Source organism: Lithobates pipiens, unplaced genomic scaffold (genome assembly GCF_037356315.1).
Source record: "Lithobates pipiens isolate NorthernLeopardFrog02 unplaced genomic scaffold, aLitPip1_a1.2 Scaffold_16, whole genome shotgun sequence".
Taxonomy (NCBI): Eukaryota; Metazoa; Chordata; class Amphibia; order Anura; family Ranidae; genus Lithobates; species Lithobates pipiens.
Window position 1 is genome coordinate 370,516,638 of NW_027507748.1, and position 18,626 is coordinate 370,535,263.

The 18,626-nt window shown below is 44.7% G+C and overlaps 1 protein-coding gene across 2 annotated transcripts in view; it reads left to right on the forward strand.

Moving 5' to 3' along the window:
• BRIP1 (BRCA1 interacting DNA helicase 1) overlaps positions 1 to 18,626 on the forward strand; it is a 561,638-nt gene that overhangs the window by 286,316 nt on the left and 256,696 nt on the right. For both annotated transcript variants that reach the window (XM_077482124.1, XM_077482125.1), the window contains exons 13-14: positions 2,339 to 2,479; positions 17,513 to 17,674. In XM_077482124.1, coding sequence (XP_077338250.1) covers positions 2,339 to 2,479; positions 17,513 to 17,674 — 303 coding nt within the window. The remainder of the gene's footprint in view (positions 1 to 2,338; positions 2,480 to 17,512; positions 17,675 to 18,626) is intronic.

The window sequence follows — 18,626 nt, forward strand, 5'->3', positions numbered from 1 at the left end:
GTTGTGCGCTCGCTTCCTCCTTGGGTTCATTCCCTCAGCTCCCAGGATAGACTTTCTTTGCAGATCCTGACTTGCAACACTGCTTATTTAGAACAATTTATACGTAAGTATTCCAGAGAGATACGCATCTGGTTGCCCCTACCTTCTTTCTCACTATCTGGGCAAAACATTAAATTTTTTTCAGATACGCTATGCGTTTGCTTCTAAAGAGTGACAACTGGCCATGAAACGCATCGAGCCTATCAATAGCATCATGTTCCCAACTCATAGCTTGACCTTAACTGTTTCCTGTATCATTTGTATCCTATACCCATTTGTATCCATTACTCAATAAGCATTTGGCTTTTTATACTAGTTACTTCCATGGATAATATGCGGTTTCAGATGCGTGCATGTATATACATGAATTCTTTTTTGTATGCCATCGCCTTGTATATAGATTAAAATACTCATGTTTAACGCTTTGTTTATATGCCAATTAAACAATTTTACAATTTCTCCTACCACTTGTCTTGTGTCTCACTCAAAGTCCCAAAAATCCTTTCTTATGTTAGTTGGTAACCTTTCAATATGTTTTTTTTATATTTATCCTGTAGTGCAGCTCTGGTAATTAAACCACTTACGGACCACCCGCCGTTGTTATACGTTGCTAATTTGAAGAGGAATATTGTTGTTATGGCAGCAGCTAGCTGCCATAACCCCGGTATCCTCTTCTTCAGCAGGCGGTCTGCTGTCAGATAAAAGTGGTCTCTGTGGCAAGTTCGCCACAAGATCACTTATCGACGGCTGAAGAGGAGCCCCCCTCCCGCCGTGCTGCAGTGCCCTCCACCACCGCCAGCGGCGGAGGAGGTTGGTTCTGCCCTCCTGTTAGGCATGAAGACGAGTGAGGGGAAGATGGCCCCCACCGGACTCCTTATCATTGCAGGGCAGAAGCGACCTCAAAATGTCACTTCCGCCCATAGCTCTTAAAGGGACTTTTATTTTATTTTTTAAATGATGTTTAAAGCGGGAGTAAACCCGCTGAATTTTTTTTTCTTCTGACCTGCAAGGGAAAAGGCATAATGAGCTAGTATGCACCGCATACTAGCTCATTATGAAAACTTACCTTAGAACGAGGCCCCGATATCTCAGACGATCCCCACGAGGGAGCTGACAAGTTCCCTCTGCGTATTTTCCGGGTATCGCGGCTCCGGCGCTGTGAGTGGCCAGAGCCACGATATTGTCACTCCCACGCATGCGCGCGGGAGATTTCTTTACGGCAAAGTCCGGCGTCTGCCGGGCTTTCAGCCAAAAATCCCCTGTGCGCATGCGTCGCTGCAGTCAGCGGCGCATTGCGAGGGGAATATCTCCTAAACCATACAGGTCTTTTTGATCCCAGATCTCATATTTAAGCGGTCCTGTCATGTTTTTTTTTTCTATTACAAGGGATGTTTACATTCCTTGTATTAAATAAATTGTGTCACTTTTATTCCTATTTATTTTTTTAAGAGCGGTGTAAAAATAAAAAAAGAAGAAAAAAATTTAAATGTGCCCTGTCCCGCCGAGCTTGCGTGCAGAAGCGAACGCATACATGAGTAGCGCCCACATATGAAAACGGTGTTTAACCACACGTGTGAGGTATCACCGTGACTGTTAGAGTGAGAGTAATAATTCTAGCCCTACACCTCCTCTGTAACTCAAAACATGCAACCTGTAGAATTTTTTTAAACGTCGCCTATAGAGATTTTCAAAGGGAAAAAGTTTGTCACCATTCCACGAGCGTGCACAATTTTGAAGTGTGACATGGATATCAAATTTACTTGGCGTAACATTATCTTTCACAATATAAAAAAAAAATGGGCTAACTTTACTGTTGTCTTATATTTTTTAATTAAAAAAAGTGTATTTTTCCCCCCCAAAAAAGTGCGCTTGTAAGACCGCTGTGCTGATACGGTGTGACAGAAAGTATTGCAACGTCCACCATTTTATTTTCTAGGATGTTAGAAAAAAAAATATATATATATATATATATATATATATATATGTTTGGGGGTTCTAAGTAATTTTCTAGCAAAAATTTTTTTTAGTACACTAAATTTCAGAAAGAGGCACGGTCCTTAAATGGTTAAATGACTGATAATATTTATTTGCAGTAAAAATTAATAGCAAACACAATTTTAACACTATTGCTTTGCACTGTTCTGTGGTTGATTTCCTGCCTTACTGCATATGCTCATTTTGCCTTGCAGCAAACACATCCATCTACATCTACACATCAGTAGAATGCATATGTTTTGATCAGCAGTGTTAAATGTTGCATGTAATAAAATAAAAAGCTATTTCTCTTTTGTTATTGTAGGCTTTTTCCGACCTAAGTGGCAATGTTCGCACAATTGTCCTGACATCAGGCACCTTATCTCCAATGGGATCATTTTCCTCTGAACTAGGTGTGAAGTTTTGTATCCAACTGGAAGCAAATCATGTTATTCATAAATCCCAGGTGAACTACTTTCTTTACACTTTCCCTTTGTCAGTACTTTAGTCTGCGTACAAACATATTGCTGCACATTAATAGAATGTAAGCATGAAAGCTATCTGGAAGGCACACAAGTGTTATTGCAAACTTAACGCTTAGAAGACTCCACAGCTTCTGCCAGGAAAATTGTTTGGTAGCATGAGATTGAAGTTGCTGTAGCTTTTCTAAATAAGTGTAAAGCTAAACTGATTAAAACATTAATATGTTCTTTTTCAGAAGTGTGTGCTGTATTATTGAAGAACATTTTTGTTTTTTCATTTGGAGACTTTTGAAATATAGTTTACATTATTTAAAATGTCTTCATTTGTACCATTTATGTTGTTTTTGTGCATAATCTGTATAGAATTCATAAACTAGCAGGTCGTTTTCATATGCCTGGCAGCATAGGGATTTATTTACAATGGTCTGAAGGAAGAACAGTTTGTGTTGGCCTTATAGTGATTGTAAAGGTAAATTAAAAAATAAATAAAAGATAAAAAAAAAACATGTCTATACTTACCTGCCTTGTGCAATGGAATTGCACAGAGCGGTTGCAAACCTCCTCTTTTCGTGTTCCCCGCTGGCGGTCCTGACCCCTCCCCTCTGTCCAGTGCCCCACTTGTGCATGCTAGCACCCAAGCCCCGCTGCTGTGGCCATTGACACAGACAGCGGGACTCAGCCCCGCCCCCCGCTCCCTTGTCACTGGCTTCGACAGCATTGGGAGTCAATAGCCTCCGGTTCCCCAGCAAAGCCGGTGAGACCCAGAAGTGAGAGGACAGAAGAGCTGCAGATGTGCATGGCGCTGGATGGAATGAGGGCTCTGGTAAGTAAAATGGGGGGGGGGGGGTGAAGGGGGATGCTGACACTTTTTTTTTTTTTTACCTTAATGCAAAAAAAATGCATTAAGGTAAAAAAAATGTTTAGGCTTTACATCCACTTTAACAACCATTTATACTCATATTTATGATTCCATAATGCAGTGGCATAAAAAGAAAAAAAGAATGTTATTTCTCGCTAAAGTTGTTCTGATTTTCTTTTACAAAGGCTATCACCACTACTACAAACGGCAGGTACCAACAGCCATAAACACGCTTTTGCCCTCTCCTCCTCTCTCTATTCATGGGTTGCAACCTGAAATTCCTGGGGCACCTATATTATATACAGAAAGCAAAAGGACATCTTAAAAAAGAGTACTGAAGATTTTTCACTGCCAATATTTAACCACTTGACCACCAGAAGATTTACCCCCCCCCCCCAAACAAGACCATTTTTTGCAATATGGCACTGCGTTACTTTAACTGACAATTACGCGGTCATGCAATGCAAATAAAATGTATGTTCTTTTTATTTCCCCACAAATAGAACTTTCTTTTGGTGGTATTTGATCACCTCTGCGGTTTTTATTTTTTGCGCTATAAACAAAAAAGACTGACAATTTTGAAAAAAAATACATTTTTTTTACTTTCTGCTATAAAACACATCGAATAAAAAAATTGTAAATATCGAATTTCCTCATAAATTTAGGCCAATATGTATTTTGCTACATTTTTGCTACATTTTTGGTAAAAAAAATCCCAATAAGCATATATTGATTGGTATGCGCAAAAGTTATAGCGTCTACAAATTATGGGATTTTTTTACATTTATTTTTTACTAGTAATAGCGGCAATCAGCAACTTATAATGGGACTGCGATATTGCAGCAGACAAATTGGACACTGACACTTTTGACACTTTTTGGGGACCAGTGACACTAATACAGTGATCAGTGCTAAAAAATATGCACTGTTACTGTACCAATGACGCTGGCTTGAAAGGGGTTAATATGGGGGGCGATCAAAGTTAACTGTGTGCCTAGCTGGTGTCTCAGTGTAGTGGGGAAGTGCTTTTACTAGTGGAAGGCATGGATCGGTGTTCCTGCTTTACAGGAACACAGGATCCATGCCTTCTGTACTGACTGAACGGCAATTTGCCTTGTTTACATAGGCAGATCGGCGTTCTTCATCTGTACTGAAGCATCAGCGGGTTCCGACGGACATCGAATCTGCCATACCCGCTGATCGGCTCACTCTGTGTACAGTGTTGGTCATCTTACTTTAAAAAAGTAATTAAGTTATAAATTACTTCTCCCAAAAAGTAATTGCGTTAGTAACTCGGTTACTACATTGGAAAAGTAATTAGTTACTCAGCAAAGTAACTGACTTTTTTAAATATTCTATAGGCGGGACTAGCGAGGGAAGGGAATGCCGCTGCCTCCATCGGCAAGATTGACACCTCACGACTCCCGTCGCTTGGTATGGATTTAAAGGGGAACCCCTACGCCGAAAAAACAGCGTCGGGGTCCCCCCAGAGTCCATAGCAGACCCTTATTCGAGCACGTAGCCTGGCCGGCCAGGAAAGGGGGTAGTGGGGACAAGCGAGCGCCCCTCCTCCTGAGCCGTACCAGGCCGCGTGCCCTTAACATGGGGTGCTTTGGGGAAGGGGGGCCCTGCGCCCCCCCACCCCACAGCACCTTGTCCCCATGTTGGCCGTTGGTTGTTGGGGTCTGCAGGTGGGGGGCTTATCAGAATGCGGGAGCCCCCTTTAATAAGGGGGCCCCCAGACTCCAGCCCACTACCCTATGTGAATGAGTATGGGGTACGATGTACCCCTACCCATTCACCTGGGGAAAAGGTGTTACTTTAAAAAACTGTGCTGTGTTTTTTTATTTTTTTATTTATTAATCAGCTCCGGGGGTCTTCTTCCGACGTGGGGGGTCTTATTCCGACTTCTCCACTCTGTTCGGCCTCTTCTCCCGCTCACGGGCGTCTTCTTCTGGGCTCCTCCGCTATTTTCTTGCAGCTCTTTTACTAGTGGAGGAGCTCGGTCTCCTCCGTCCTTCTCCTTTCTTCCGATGTTGACAACACTCTCTCCCACTGTAATGCCATGTGAGCGCTGCGCGATCACTTATATAGGAATGGGGCTTGGTCACCGGGTGATGTCATACAGTGGCCCTGCCCCTTATGACGTCACAGTCCCAGCATGCCTCGGACCTGACGTCATTAGGGCGGGGCCACCGTGTGACATCACCCGGTGACCACGGCCCATTCCTATATAAGTGATCGCGCAGCGTTCACACGGCATTACAGTGGGAGAGAGCGTCGTGTCAACATCGGAAGAAGAAAGAAAAGAGAAGGAGGACGGAGGAGACCGGGCTCCTCCGCTAGTAAAAGAGCTGCAAGAAGATAGTGGAGGAGCCCAGAAGAAGATGCGGGAGAAGAGCCGGACAGAGCGGAGAAGTGGGAAGAATACCCCCGGAGCTGATTAATAAATTACTTTAAAAACCTCTGTGAATGGGTAGGGGTACATCTTACCCCATAATCATTCACATAGGGTAGGGTGCTGGAACCTGGGGGACCCCTTATTAAAGGGGCTCCCGGATTCTGATAAGCCCCCCGCCCGCAGACCCCGACAACCAATGGCCAGGGTTGTCGGGAAGAGGCCCTTGTCCTCATCAACATTGGGACAAGGTGCAACCCCCCATGTTGAAGGCACGTGGCCTGGTACGGCTCAGGAGGCGGGACGCTTGCTCATCCCCACCCCCTTTCCTGACCGGCCGGGCTACGTGTTCGGATAAGGGTCTTCTATGGACTTTGGGGGGACCCTTTAAATCCATACCAGGCAACGGGGCTTGTGAGGCGTCAATCTCGCCGATGGAGGTGGCGGCATTCACTTCCCTTGCTAGTCCCGTCTACCTGGTCTCGGGTGGTAGATGTAATTGCGGTAACGCCACCCAAGTAATGGGAATGGCGTTACCATGAGGGCAAGAGTAATCAGTTAGATTACTCGTTACCCTCTAAAGTAACTGTTTATTTTAACCAAGTTACTTACATCACTGGCTGTGTATACTCACATCGGAAGTGAGCCGCCGGTGGCACACCCCAGATCTGGAAGTACAGGATCACATATTAGGTACAGGATCCTGCACAGTAGGGCCGTCTTGCCAATGTATATGAAAGTTATACGGTCGACAAGTGGTTAATGAAGTTAATTATTTAGCTTCTTGCCATATTCTGACTATGGTAGACTCATGGGTTGAGACAGTGCACACCTAGTTCTGCATAGCCTCCCTTTTTTTAATAAGCACAAAAAAGAAGGTAATTTATAGAAAGCCTTTCCCTATTCTTGGTCAAGTCAATTGGGCTTTATATAATGATTGCCCCAATGCTGAGAGGTTATTCCCTCTCCCTGGCATTTTTGTTGTCACAAGAAAAAGAATTAAAGAAGAAATGGACTGTTCCCACTGTGTGTACCCAGGCATTTTTGCACAAATCCATCTGCTGTTTCTATTGAGGGCATTTCCTCCTTTAAAGACTCTGTTGAAAGGTGTTTTGAAGCTTTTGAAATCATCCTTTGCTCTGGCAAGTCCTTCCCTGCATCTGTCTTTTACCACATTGTCAGTTGCCCAGACTATGGCAAACTTGTCTAGAGAGCTCAAAAGTCAACTTTTTCCTGATGTAGATAATCCTATTTTCTGCACTTTTATAGCTGTTGCCCTTGGCCATACTATTCTGTCCCAATTAGTGCAGTAGCTAGGTTCCTACTGAACCTAATTCTTTGAACCTTATGCTCACACCTCTCCGTTTCAGTTGATGTGTGGGGGGTGCCTGTGTCTCATCCTGAAGTTGTTCTTATTCATGTACTGACAGGGATGGCTTCTGCAGCTCTCTTGTTTAGGGCTCAGAGCTACACACCAGCCACTAATTGTTTTCCACAGTGCTTCACCCGGTTACCATTAACTTGCCTCATTAGTCCAGCCTACAGCCAGCCCCTTTTGGCTTTTTAGGCAGTTTAGCTCATTCTCTCCTCACCCTTGCGTGGTCAACGATATGCAGTGTGTTCCTGTCTGTGTTCTTGTGTATGACCTGGCCTGGCTGACTTATTTTCCAATGCATGTTCCTTCTTTGGCTCCTTACTACTCTGATTTCTGGCTTCCTAACCCTGGCTCGTCTGGTTATCTGCTCTGGCAGCCAAACCCTGGCTTGGGGTTTTTTAACAATGTTCCTGTAATGTTATTTTTTGCTATTTCATTGAGTGCTAGTTCACACCAGATACTGTTCCGTGCACTTTTCTTCTGCACTTGGTGCTAGTTCACACCAGATGCAGTTCTGTGCATTTTTTTTCTGCACTAAAAATGTGTGTGCAGTGCTTTCCATTTATTCCAATGGCTCTAGTTCACACCAGTGCAGTCAGTTCCAGTCGTTTTCTGCACCAGAAACTGACCGGAAACTAACTGGAACTGATTGCATTGGTGTGAACTAGAGCCATTAGAGTACATCGAAAACACTGTGCATGCATTTTTAGTGCAGAAAAAAAAGCACACGGAAATGCATATGGTGTGAACTGGCCCTTAAGGTATTATTTTAACTGCATTTTCTGTTTGACTGGTTTATGGTTCCTGATATTAGGCAAGGGCCATGAATTCAGAAGATGCAGGCAATCCATGTATATTTATTCCAGATTGAATGAGAGCAGGACCACCGCATGGATCAGTTTGCCATAGAGTTACAAAAGCTCCTGATTCGAACTGCTCATCTCGATTTCTCATTCTCAACCAGTGTTGCAAGCAAACCCTGCTCGTGCTCTGGTCTCTGTTCAGGCAGCTGCCTCTAATACTACCTCTGTAAGAGGTATGCCTGGTTCTGCTTTGCTTCCCCAGCATTTTGGGGGTGATCCAGCTCGCTGCAGAGGGGTTTCTCAACCTGATTGGAAAATATTTTGAGATGCTGCCCCGGCATTCCCTACAGACAGAAGCAAAGTAGGCTTCATTATTTTTTTTTATTATTTTTTTGCTTTCTGACAGAGCCTTGGCTCAGGAGAACCCTTGGGAAACACAAAAACCTGTTATCCAGAATTACCCTGAGTTTGTGGCCCCCTTTTAAAAAGGTATTTGATATTCCTGTTTGCACCACCTCTACTGCCAAAAGTTCATATCCATTGAACAGAGTATAAGAACTGCTGCCGACTACTCCATCGAATTCCGTAATCTGGCAGCAGATATTGGTGGGAACAATGAGGCTCTTGTGGCTGCTTTTTCCCATGGTCTCTGATAACATTAAAGATGAGATTGCAGCTTGAGATATACATAGAAATCCTGAGGAGTTGATCTCGTTTGCCTTTCTCATTGATACCAAACTCAGAGATACCTTCCTTTAAGGAGCCCTTGATGAAGCTTCCTGTATGTTTTGGCTCTGAACTTTGCATTTTCACCTATGCCTTCCTCACCTCCCATGCCTCCTGGGCCCGAGTCCTCCAGTAAAGTAGAGCCCAGGCAGCTGGGTTTCACGCGTCTCTGCCGAAGAGAGGGTCTTTAGGATGAGGAAGAGATTGTGCCTTTACTGTGGCCAGGCAGGTCACTTATTGAAGTCTTGTCCAACCCAGTCAGGAAATGCCTGCACCTGAGGTCCTGTAGGGGACCTAGCCTACAGTATCTCACAAAAGTGAGTATACCTCTCACATTTTTGTAAATATTTTATTATATCTTTTCATGTGACAACACTGAAGAAATGACACTTTGCTAGAATGTAAAGTAGTTAGTGAGTGTACACTTGTATAACAGTGTAAATTTGCTGTCCCCTCAAAATAAATCAACACACAGCCATCAATGTCTAAACCGCTGGTAACAAAAGTGAATACACCCCTAAGTGAAAATGAAGTGTCAATATTTTGTGTGGCCACAATTATTTTCCAGCACTGCCTTAACCCTCTTGACCACGGAGTTCACCAGAGCTTCACAGGTTGCCACTGCTCCACTCCTCCATGATGACATGACAGAGCTGTTGGATGTTAGAGATTTGGTGCTCCTCCACATTCAGTTTGAGGATGCTCCACAGATGCTCAATAGAGTTTAGGTCTGGAGACATGCTTGGCCAGTCTTTAACTTTTACCCTAAGCTTCTTTAGCAAGGCAGTGGTCATCTTGGAGATGTGTTTGAGGTCGTTATCATATTGAAATACTGTTCCCCATTGACAACGTCAGGTATGACGAAACGCGTCTGGGAAGGCACGCAGTGACGCCACCACGTTGTAGGAGAGGAGGGCGGGCTCCTGTTTGCCGGCCGGCTTTTTATGTTGTTCTTATACGCTGTGATTTATCTACTCACATGTAAGTGTGTTACTTTTACTTTTAATAAATTGTCCCTACGATATTATGCTATGTTGGTTCCTTTCTTTTCTGTGGACCACTGAGTTCTCTATTGGGACCACGGAACAGATCACTGTCTGGGGAGTACTGTTAAGAGATGGAGGATATCTTTGATGTGACCTACCGACTATATACAAACGCTTCAATTTATATATTTTCTGGTAAGCGCATTCACTATATGGTGACGGGCACTTCATGCGCTTTCGGAGTGTGTTGAACCACTGGGGTGCTGCCATTTAAGAACATAAACGTTTATTATCTGGACTCACATATGAACTTTTTCTGATTGGATTTTTGCTTGTATCATTTTTTATGCACTTTTTGCGATTTTTATGCACTTGAGGTGTTTCTCTGATTGTATTAATCATACATATAATAATTATTCACATATTTTAATATCTTATTTCTGGTATATAATTAATTAGAGGGTTGGCGCAGCTTTTTATTTTTGTATTGTTGTTGAGTGCCATATCGCATTTATTGCTGCTGCCTATATTACACATTGTTAGTTTGTTTTTTTCACTATTTTTCCCAGCGCGGTTTATATATATTTTTTTCATATTGAAATACTGCCCTGCGGCCCAGTCTCTGAAATGAAGAGGATCATGCTCTGCTTCAGTATGTCACCGTACATGTTGGCATTCATGGTTTCCTCAATGAACTGTAGCTCCCCAGTGCCAGCAACACTCACGCAGCCCTGGACCATGGCACTCCCACCACTATGCTTATCTGTAGTTAAGACACACTTGTCTTTGTACTCCTCACCTGGTTGCCGCCACACATGCTCGACACTATCTGAACCAAATAAGTTTATCATAGTCTCATCAGACCATAGGACATGATTTCAGTAATCCATGTCCTTAGTCTGCTTATCTTCAGCAAACTGTTTGCGGGCTTTCTTGTGCATCATCTTTAGAAGAGGCTTCCTTCTGGGACGACAGCCATGCAGACCAATTTGATGCAGTGTGCGGTGTATGGTCTGAGCACTGACAGGCTGACCTCCCCACCCCTTCAACTTCTGCAGCATAGCTGGCATCACTCGTGTGTCTATTTCCCAAAGACAACCTCTGGATATGACGCTGAGCACATGCACTAATCTTTCATTGGTCGACCACGGCGAAGCCTGTTCTGAGTGGAACCTGTCCTGTTAAACCGCTGTATGGTCCTTTTCCACTGTGCTGCAGCTCAGTTTCAGGGGTTTGGCAATCTTCTTATAGCCTAGGCCATCTTAATGTAGATAAAAACATGTAAACAGTGCTGCGCAGAAAATATATTAAACAGACAATCTGAAAAGGTGCAAGTGGATAGATGTAGATCAATAGGTCTGATATTCAGTGATCCCTTCACCACATAAAAGGATGGTCTCTCACCTTCAACCTAAAAGGTCACTATGCAGTAAATGATCGATAGGATCCACACATCTTACGACCATCAATCTATTGCCAATCACTATACTGTGAACGAACGGTGAAGCCAACAGGTCCTCGTATCATAGAAATATCGGGAGCCGAAGTTTCAAAAGGTCATGTGTAAAAAAGAGAACATACGATCTAATGCTCTCTGTATTGCATCTTTAATAATAAAAATGAACGGAATTGCACTTACAAAATGTCGTACACTACAAGCCGAATGTTGAGCAACAATTCTTTTTTTTCTGGTCCTCAGAGAGTTCTATGCCATGAGGTTCCATGTTGAACTTCCAATGACCAGTAAGAGCGTGAGAGCAATAACACCAAATTTAACACACCTGCTCCTTATTCACACCTGAGACCTTGTAACACTAATGAGTCACATGACACCGGGAGGGAAAATAGCTAATTGGGCTCAAATTGGACATTTTCACAGTACAGAGGTGTACTCACTTTTGTTGCCAGTGGTTTAGACATTAATGGCTGTATGTTGAGTTATTTTGAGAGGGAAAGGGGGCTGACGTCATATAGGGAAGGTGGCCGGTTGATGGAGTCTCACAACCCCCCCCCCCCCCCTGCACTGTAATGTAAAGGGGACTGCACTGTAAGGATTACAGTCCCCTTTATATCACAGTGCCCCTTTGCACTCATGGCTCCCTATCACAGTCAGTTATGGCTCCCCATCACAGTCCTCCTTGAAGCCCTGGCTCCCCATCACAGTCCTCCTTGAAGCCCTGGCTCCCCATCACAGTCCTCCCTAAAGTCATGCCCCCCCATCACAGTCCTACCTTCAGTCATGCCTCCCTCCCATCACAGTCCTCCCTGCAGTTATGGCCCCCATGACAGTCTTCCCTGCAGTCATGGCCCCCCATGACAGTCTTCCCTGCAGTCATGGCCCCCCATGACAGTCTTCCCTGCAGTCATGGCCCCCCATGACAGTCTTCCCTGCAGTCATAGCCCCCATGACAGTCTTCCCTGCAGTCATGGCCCCCCATGACAGTCTTCCCTGCAGTCATGGCCCCCCATGACAGTCTTCCCTGCAGTCATGGCCCCCCATGACAGTCTTCCCTGCAGTCATGGCCCCCCATGACAGTCTTCCCTGCAGTCATGGCCCCCCATGACAGTCTTTCCTGCAGTCATGGCCCCCCATGACAGTCTTTCCTGCAGTCATGGCCCCCCCATGACAGTCTTCCCTGCAGTCATGGCCCCCCCATGACAGTCTTCCCTGCAGTCATGGCCCCCCATGACAGTCTTCCCTGCAGTCATGGCCCCCCATGACAGTCTTCCCTGCAGTCACGGCCCCCCATGACAGTCTTCCCTGCAGTCACGGCCCCCCATGACAGTCTTCCCTGCAGTCACGGCCCCCCATGACGGTCTTCCCTGCAGTCACGGCCCCCCTTGACAGTCCTCCCTGCAGTCATGGCCCCCATCGCAGTCCTCCCTGCAGTTATGCACCCCCCTTTTCCCCCCTCCAATCACAGTCTTCCCTGCAGTCAGGCACCCCCCTTTCCCCCTCCAGTCACGGTCCTCCCTGCCTAGTGCCCATTTTAATCTCTGCCTCTCCTGTCTATTTTCTCATGCTTCAGCAGGAGGTGAGTCCACTCATGGACCGCGTTATAGTTAGCAGCCTGTGTGTCCTGTGTGTATTCTGTAATTTCTCCCAAGCGGCCACCAATGTCAGCTTATTAGCAAGGTAGGGGGCGGGATGGCTGCAGATTATAACAGAGAGCGAGAGACATTTTATAACGTAATCAGCCGCTTGTTAATATAGGTTTGCCAGCTCTCACTCGCTGTCACCATCTGCAGCCGTCCCGCCGCCTGCCTTGCTAATAGGCTGACATCAGCGGCACTCTGGAGAAATGACAGAATGCACACAGGGCACACAGGCTGCTAGCTATAATGCAGTCCATGACGGGGCTCACCTCCTGCTCTGATGGCGGCCTGCTGAACAACAGGGCACGGACCGGTACCGGTCCTCCACCCGGAGGTTGACAACCTCTGCACTAATCGATTCTGGGCTGCAGGTTTGCTCGTAGATGGTGCCTTCTTTTCTAAGCACTCAATACCGCTATTTGCTATTGAGGCTATTGACGGGAGACCTCTACAGTCTGCCCAGGTGACCCATGAAACCACTTCATTTACCATGGCTGTAGGGCTCTTCACCATGAGAGTCCAATTCCAAGTCATTTCCTCACCTCAATGCCCCCAGTTGTCATTGGTTATTCTTGGTTACATAGACACAATTCCTCTTTTCATTGGAATAGTGCCGAGGTTCTGTCATGTTTGCGACAATGCATGTCATGTACACGTCTTCAGTCTCTTCATTGCCAGAAGAGTACCGTGAATCCAGTGATGTCTTTGACAAAGGTCGGGCCAGTATTTTTCCGCCACATCGGCCTTATGATTGTGCGATTGACCTTCAACTTGGTTCCATTCCTCCTCTTGCCCGGGCTCACCCTCTGTCGGTCTCTTGACTATCCTGGGTGTTCATCCTCAAAGTGGTGAACTGAGACCCTGGATCGATTATAGGGGTCTCAATCGCATTACTGTTAAAAATTCTTGCTCAATCCCACTGATTACAGAATTATTTGACCGCCTCAACAATCTTCAATGAGCTCAGTTTGAGAGGGGCATATAATCTTGTGAAAACTAAAGAGGGCGACGAATGGAAAACTGCATTTAATACTAGGACAGAACACTGTGAATACCTCATAATGCCCTTTGGTTTCTGCAACGCTCCTGCAGTTTTCCAGGAATTTAATAACGATGTCCTCTGAGATATGCTGCCTCAATGTGTGGTGGTTTACCTCGATGATATTCTCATATATTCTAAATTCCTTAAGAACCACCACCCAGACGTCTCCCGTTTGCTACAGAGGTTAAGAGAGAACAACCTGTATTGTACGTTGGAAAAGTGCGAGTTCCATCATGAGCAGGTTACATATTTGGGTATTTCATTTCTGCTGCCAGGTTTTCGATGGACCCAGAGAAACTATCTGCAGTCTTACAGTGGCCTCGACCCATAGATCTACATCCTCTACAACATTTTCTTGGATTTGCCAGTTATTATCTGAAATGTATTTGTAATTTCTCTTCTCTGGTCAAACTCCTGACTGATATGACCAGAAAGGACGGCAACCCACAGAATTTGTCCCTGGATTCCATTAAAGCCTTTAAGGCCCTCAAGGCTGTTTTTGCTACAGCTCCTGTGCTGGCACATGCTGATCCTGCGTTACCCTTCATTCTTGAAGTTGATGCGTCTAAGACTGAAGTAGGCCCTCTCTTGTCTCAATGATATACCTGAGAGCTGTGGCTACTTTTATACAAAAAAATGTCTCCAGCAGAATGCAATTACAAAATTGGAGAGCATTATTAGCCATCATTTTAGCTCTTAAAGAATGGAGGCATTTCCTCAAGGGTACTTCAGTGCTGGTCTTCATTTTCACTGACCATAAGAATCTCACATTTTTGTCTGAGGCTAAATGTTTTTCTCCCAGAAGGACACAATGGGACCTTTTTGTGTCAAGCTTTAAATGCAGTTTCATTCTTACCTGGTACGAAGACTGTTAGGGCAGATGCATTGTCGTGGCAGTTTTTCTCCTCTTCCAAGATGGAGTCTGTTCCTAATCCTATGATACCGCTAGACCTCATTTTGGCCACTCTTCGCACTAGTCTCACTTCACCTTTGGCTGATAGTTTTAGCCTCTCAGATCCATTTTCTTTCTGGAAAACCTCATGACCACTGCTTTCTCCTCGAATTTCCACATCGCTTTGCTCTAGATCTACCATTCTCCTAGCAGACTCATATGGTCTATGTCTCAACAATTCTGGTGGCCTTGTCTCTGCGCTGATGTAACTGCCGTTGTAGCCGCTTGTCCCACGTGTGCTCAAAATAAGACACCCGACATCTTCCAGTGGGCCTTCTACAACCCATAACCAGTGGGTAGAGGCCTTGGACCCACTTATCTATTGATTTTATAGTGGATTTTCCCAACTCCCAGGGCAACACAGTTAATCTTTATGGTGGTTGACCGATTTTCAAAAATGTCTCGTTGTATTCCACAAAGAAAATTGCTACTTCCAAAGAACTGGCATCGATTTTTGCTCGGTGGGTCTTTCAGGTAAAGGGGGTTACCTAAAATTATCTCGGACAGAGGTAGCCAGTTTGTGTCCAGGTTTTGGCGAGCCTTTTGTGCACAGTTGGGAATTAAGCTTTCGTTCTCCTCGGCATATCACCTGCACTCCAAAGGGCCGCAGAACGGGACAACCAAGCAATTTTTCTGACCACCATAACAACTGGTTGGGAGAAAAAGGGGTAGACTGTGGAAGTCACACATCTAAGGTGTCCTAGAGAAGTGAATGGAGTGGCAACCTCAGCCTGGACTCTGACCAGGCCACGCCCCCAGCGCGTTTCACTCCACCCCCCAGAGCTTAGTCATGGAGATAACAACTGGTTGGACCTGTTACCTTGGGCTGAGTTTGCTCACAATAGCGCCATCAATGCCACCTCCCCATTATCTCTGTTTATGGCGAACTATGGGTTCCAGCTATCCATGTTGCCTGACACATTTGTTCCATAGGGAATTCCTGCATTAAAGGAACATCTTCAGGAGTTCCGTTCCACTTAAGTGCAGGTCCAAGAATTCTTGCATCGCTCCAGAGAGAGGTACAGACTCCATGCTGACCACTGACAGCTGCCTGCATCCTCCTACCAAATTGGGGAGAGGGTCTGGTTGTCTTCCTGTAACTTCTGACTCCATGTTCCCTCACTAAAACTGGCGCCTCAGTATATTGGGCCTTTCCGCATACTTCGTTAGGGTAACCCAGGGCCTATGCATTCGATCTTCCTTCCAACATGCGTATTTTCAGTGTATTCCATGTTTCCCTGTTAAAACCTTTGATGTGCAACTGCTATACCACCTTGGTACTACACCCTCTTCCAGTTCAGGTTGACAATCATGAGGAATATGAGATACAATCTATCATTGACTCCTGTAGGTTTCGTGGACGCATACAATATCTAGTTCACTGGTGGGGTTACGGTCATTGGGTTGCCACCTCATCCCTTTAAACCCAAACACATATGAATTACACGGGTTCTGAGACTAATTAAATGCAGGCACCAAGTGAGTTTAATTACCACCTTAATCACCCAGTCTAATTAATGTGTTCGGGTTTAAAGGGAAGAGGTGTCAACTCTATACGGTCCTGAGGAATGCACATGGGTTTCTTCCTCGGAAGTACATGCCCCTACCTGCCGCTGTGCTTTCCATAGACGTTTTCCCTTCAAGCCTAGGGCCCCCCCGAAATAAAGGTGTCATTGAGGAGGGGGGTACTGTCAGGGCTGGCATTGATACTTAGGGGCAGCTCTTTTCTTTCAGCTCACCTGTCAGTTGATTACCAGCCACTCGTTTCCACAGTGACTCACCTAGTTACTATTAACCTGCCTCAATAGTCCAGCCTAGAGCCAGCCTCTTTTGGCTATTTAAGCAGCTTAGCTCATTCTCTCCTCGCCCTTGCGTGGTCAACGATATCCAGTGCGTTCCTGACTGTGTTTCTGTGTATGACCCTGCCTGGCTGACTTCTCTTCCAATACCTGTTTCTACTTTGGCTCCTTACTATGCTGATTTCTGGCTCGTCCGACTACCCACGTTGGCATCCAAACCCTGGCTTCAGTTTTTTTGACTACTTTCCTGTACTGTCCTTTTTTGCTATTTCATTCATTCATTAACTGCATTTTATGTCTCCTCCTGGTTTATGGTTCCTGACACATTCTCCTTCAGCAGGACATTTTTGTCAGGTCTTATTTTAAAGAATATATTCCCGTTGCCCCTCCATGAGAATTTAGTACACGTGGGCCAAATGTTGGGCGGCATCGGTCCGTTTGATAGAAACTGCCCAACATTCGGCATGTCCGTCTGGCAGGCGGTCCAACAGAAACTGGCCTTCTGGCTGGCATCTATCGAAGGGTCATGACCGAAAAAGGTCTGGCGACCAGCTCCCACACATGTGTTTGGAAATAAAGCACCTCCAACCTGAGCTGTCAGTCAGCCCACTGGGTTGAACAAATAAAAACTAGTAGAGTGTATGAGGCTTAAGGCTAATGCATAGGGTTAGGAACCAAATTAATACATACATAAATATTTGTTTACCATTGCCTTCAGGATGTTGTTGACTTTTATTACCACTGCATGCACCATATTAATGGGAGTACAGTATCAAAAAAGTGATAGTGCTTCAGTTTTCTGTGCCAGCTTCAAGTCAGCAAGTGATAGCTCAGCATTGTTTGTAAACATATTAGGTGCTCAAAGATGGTATTGCAAGCTAGTAAGCTTCACAGAGTCCTGTTTTCCACTGGTAGAATGTTAAAAACCTCCACAATATTGAGTTTGGTTTAATGATTTCTTGCTGTGTATTTGGTATACAGGTATGGGTTGGCACTGTTGGTGCAGGTCCAAAAGGTCGAAAACTTTGTGCAACATTTCAACACACAGAGACTTTTGACTTTCAAGATGAAGTTGGTGCCCTTTTATTGTCAGTGTGCCAGACTGTCAGCAATGGAGTACTGTGCTTTTTACCATCTTATAAGGTAAACTCTCTGTTACTTGTGTAATACATTAATTAAAGATAATTTATTACAACACTTTTTTTGTTTTCTGATATAAATGTGTGTCCTCTTCAAACGTTCTAGTACAGTGTTAATAGCAATCAAGCCTGGGAAAATCTGGTACAGCTAACAAAGTGAAATTAAATCAATGTGTGGTATAGTAGATTTTTCTGAATAATCGTAGTCGGCTTACTTTTACATATGGAATTCAAGGTCCCATTTACACGTAGCCATTGCAGATGAATGTACATATGTAATGTCTTATGTTAATATGGATTGTGTTAAGACAGCACAAATAAAAGGAGACCGTATTGTTACAATACAATTTGATTCAGGAGGATTAGTAGGGCCCTTATAAGAGCTTACAATGTAAAAGGAAGGGGCAAGTATTGAAAACGGTAATAACTGTAAAGTATGAGCTAATAGAATAAGTAAATGTAAAGTTTTTAAGGGGAGGTAGAATATTTTTCTCTGAAGAAATTAGTTTTCAAGCAATTGCCCAAAGGAAAGTCTAGGAAGTAGCTAGACAGATTGGGGAGGAAGTGCCAAAATAAGGAAGAGGCTCTGGAAGAATCGTGCATGGTAGCAGGTGACAAGGGAGCTGCAGAGCAGGTCTTCAGAAGAGCAGAAAGGGCAGTTTGGGTGATATTTTGAGAAAAGGTCAGTAATGTTGCTTGGAGCAGAGTTGTGGATGGCTTTGTATGCTGGAAAACCAGAATCCCGATCCATGCTTTCAGCCAATAGCTTTTTTTTTTATTATTTTAGTATTTTCTTGGGGCTTTTGGGTGCTCGTTTTAAGCTACTTCCTTTTCAACTGAAGCCTGACGTCACTAGTGCTAGTCCCCAGAAAAGTAATAAAGAGGCTGGTAAAGGGGCACGCTGTGATGGAAAATTAAAAATATTCACACATGGCACAGGAAATTGATTTTGTACG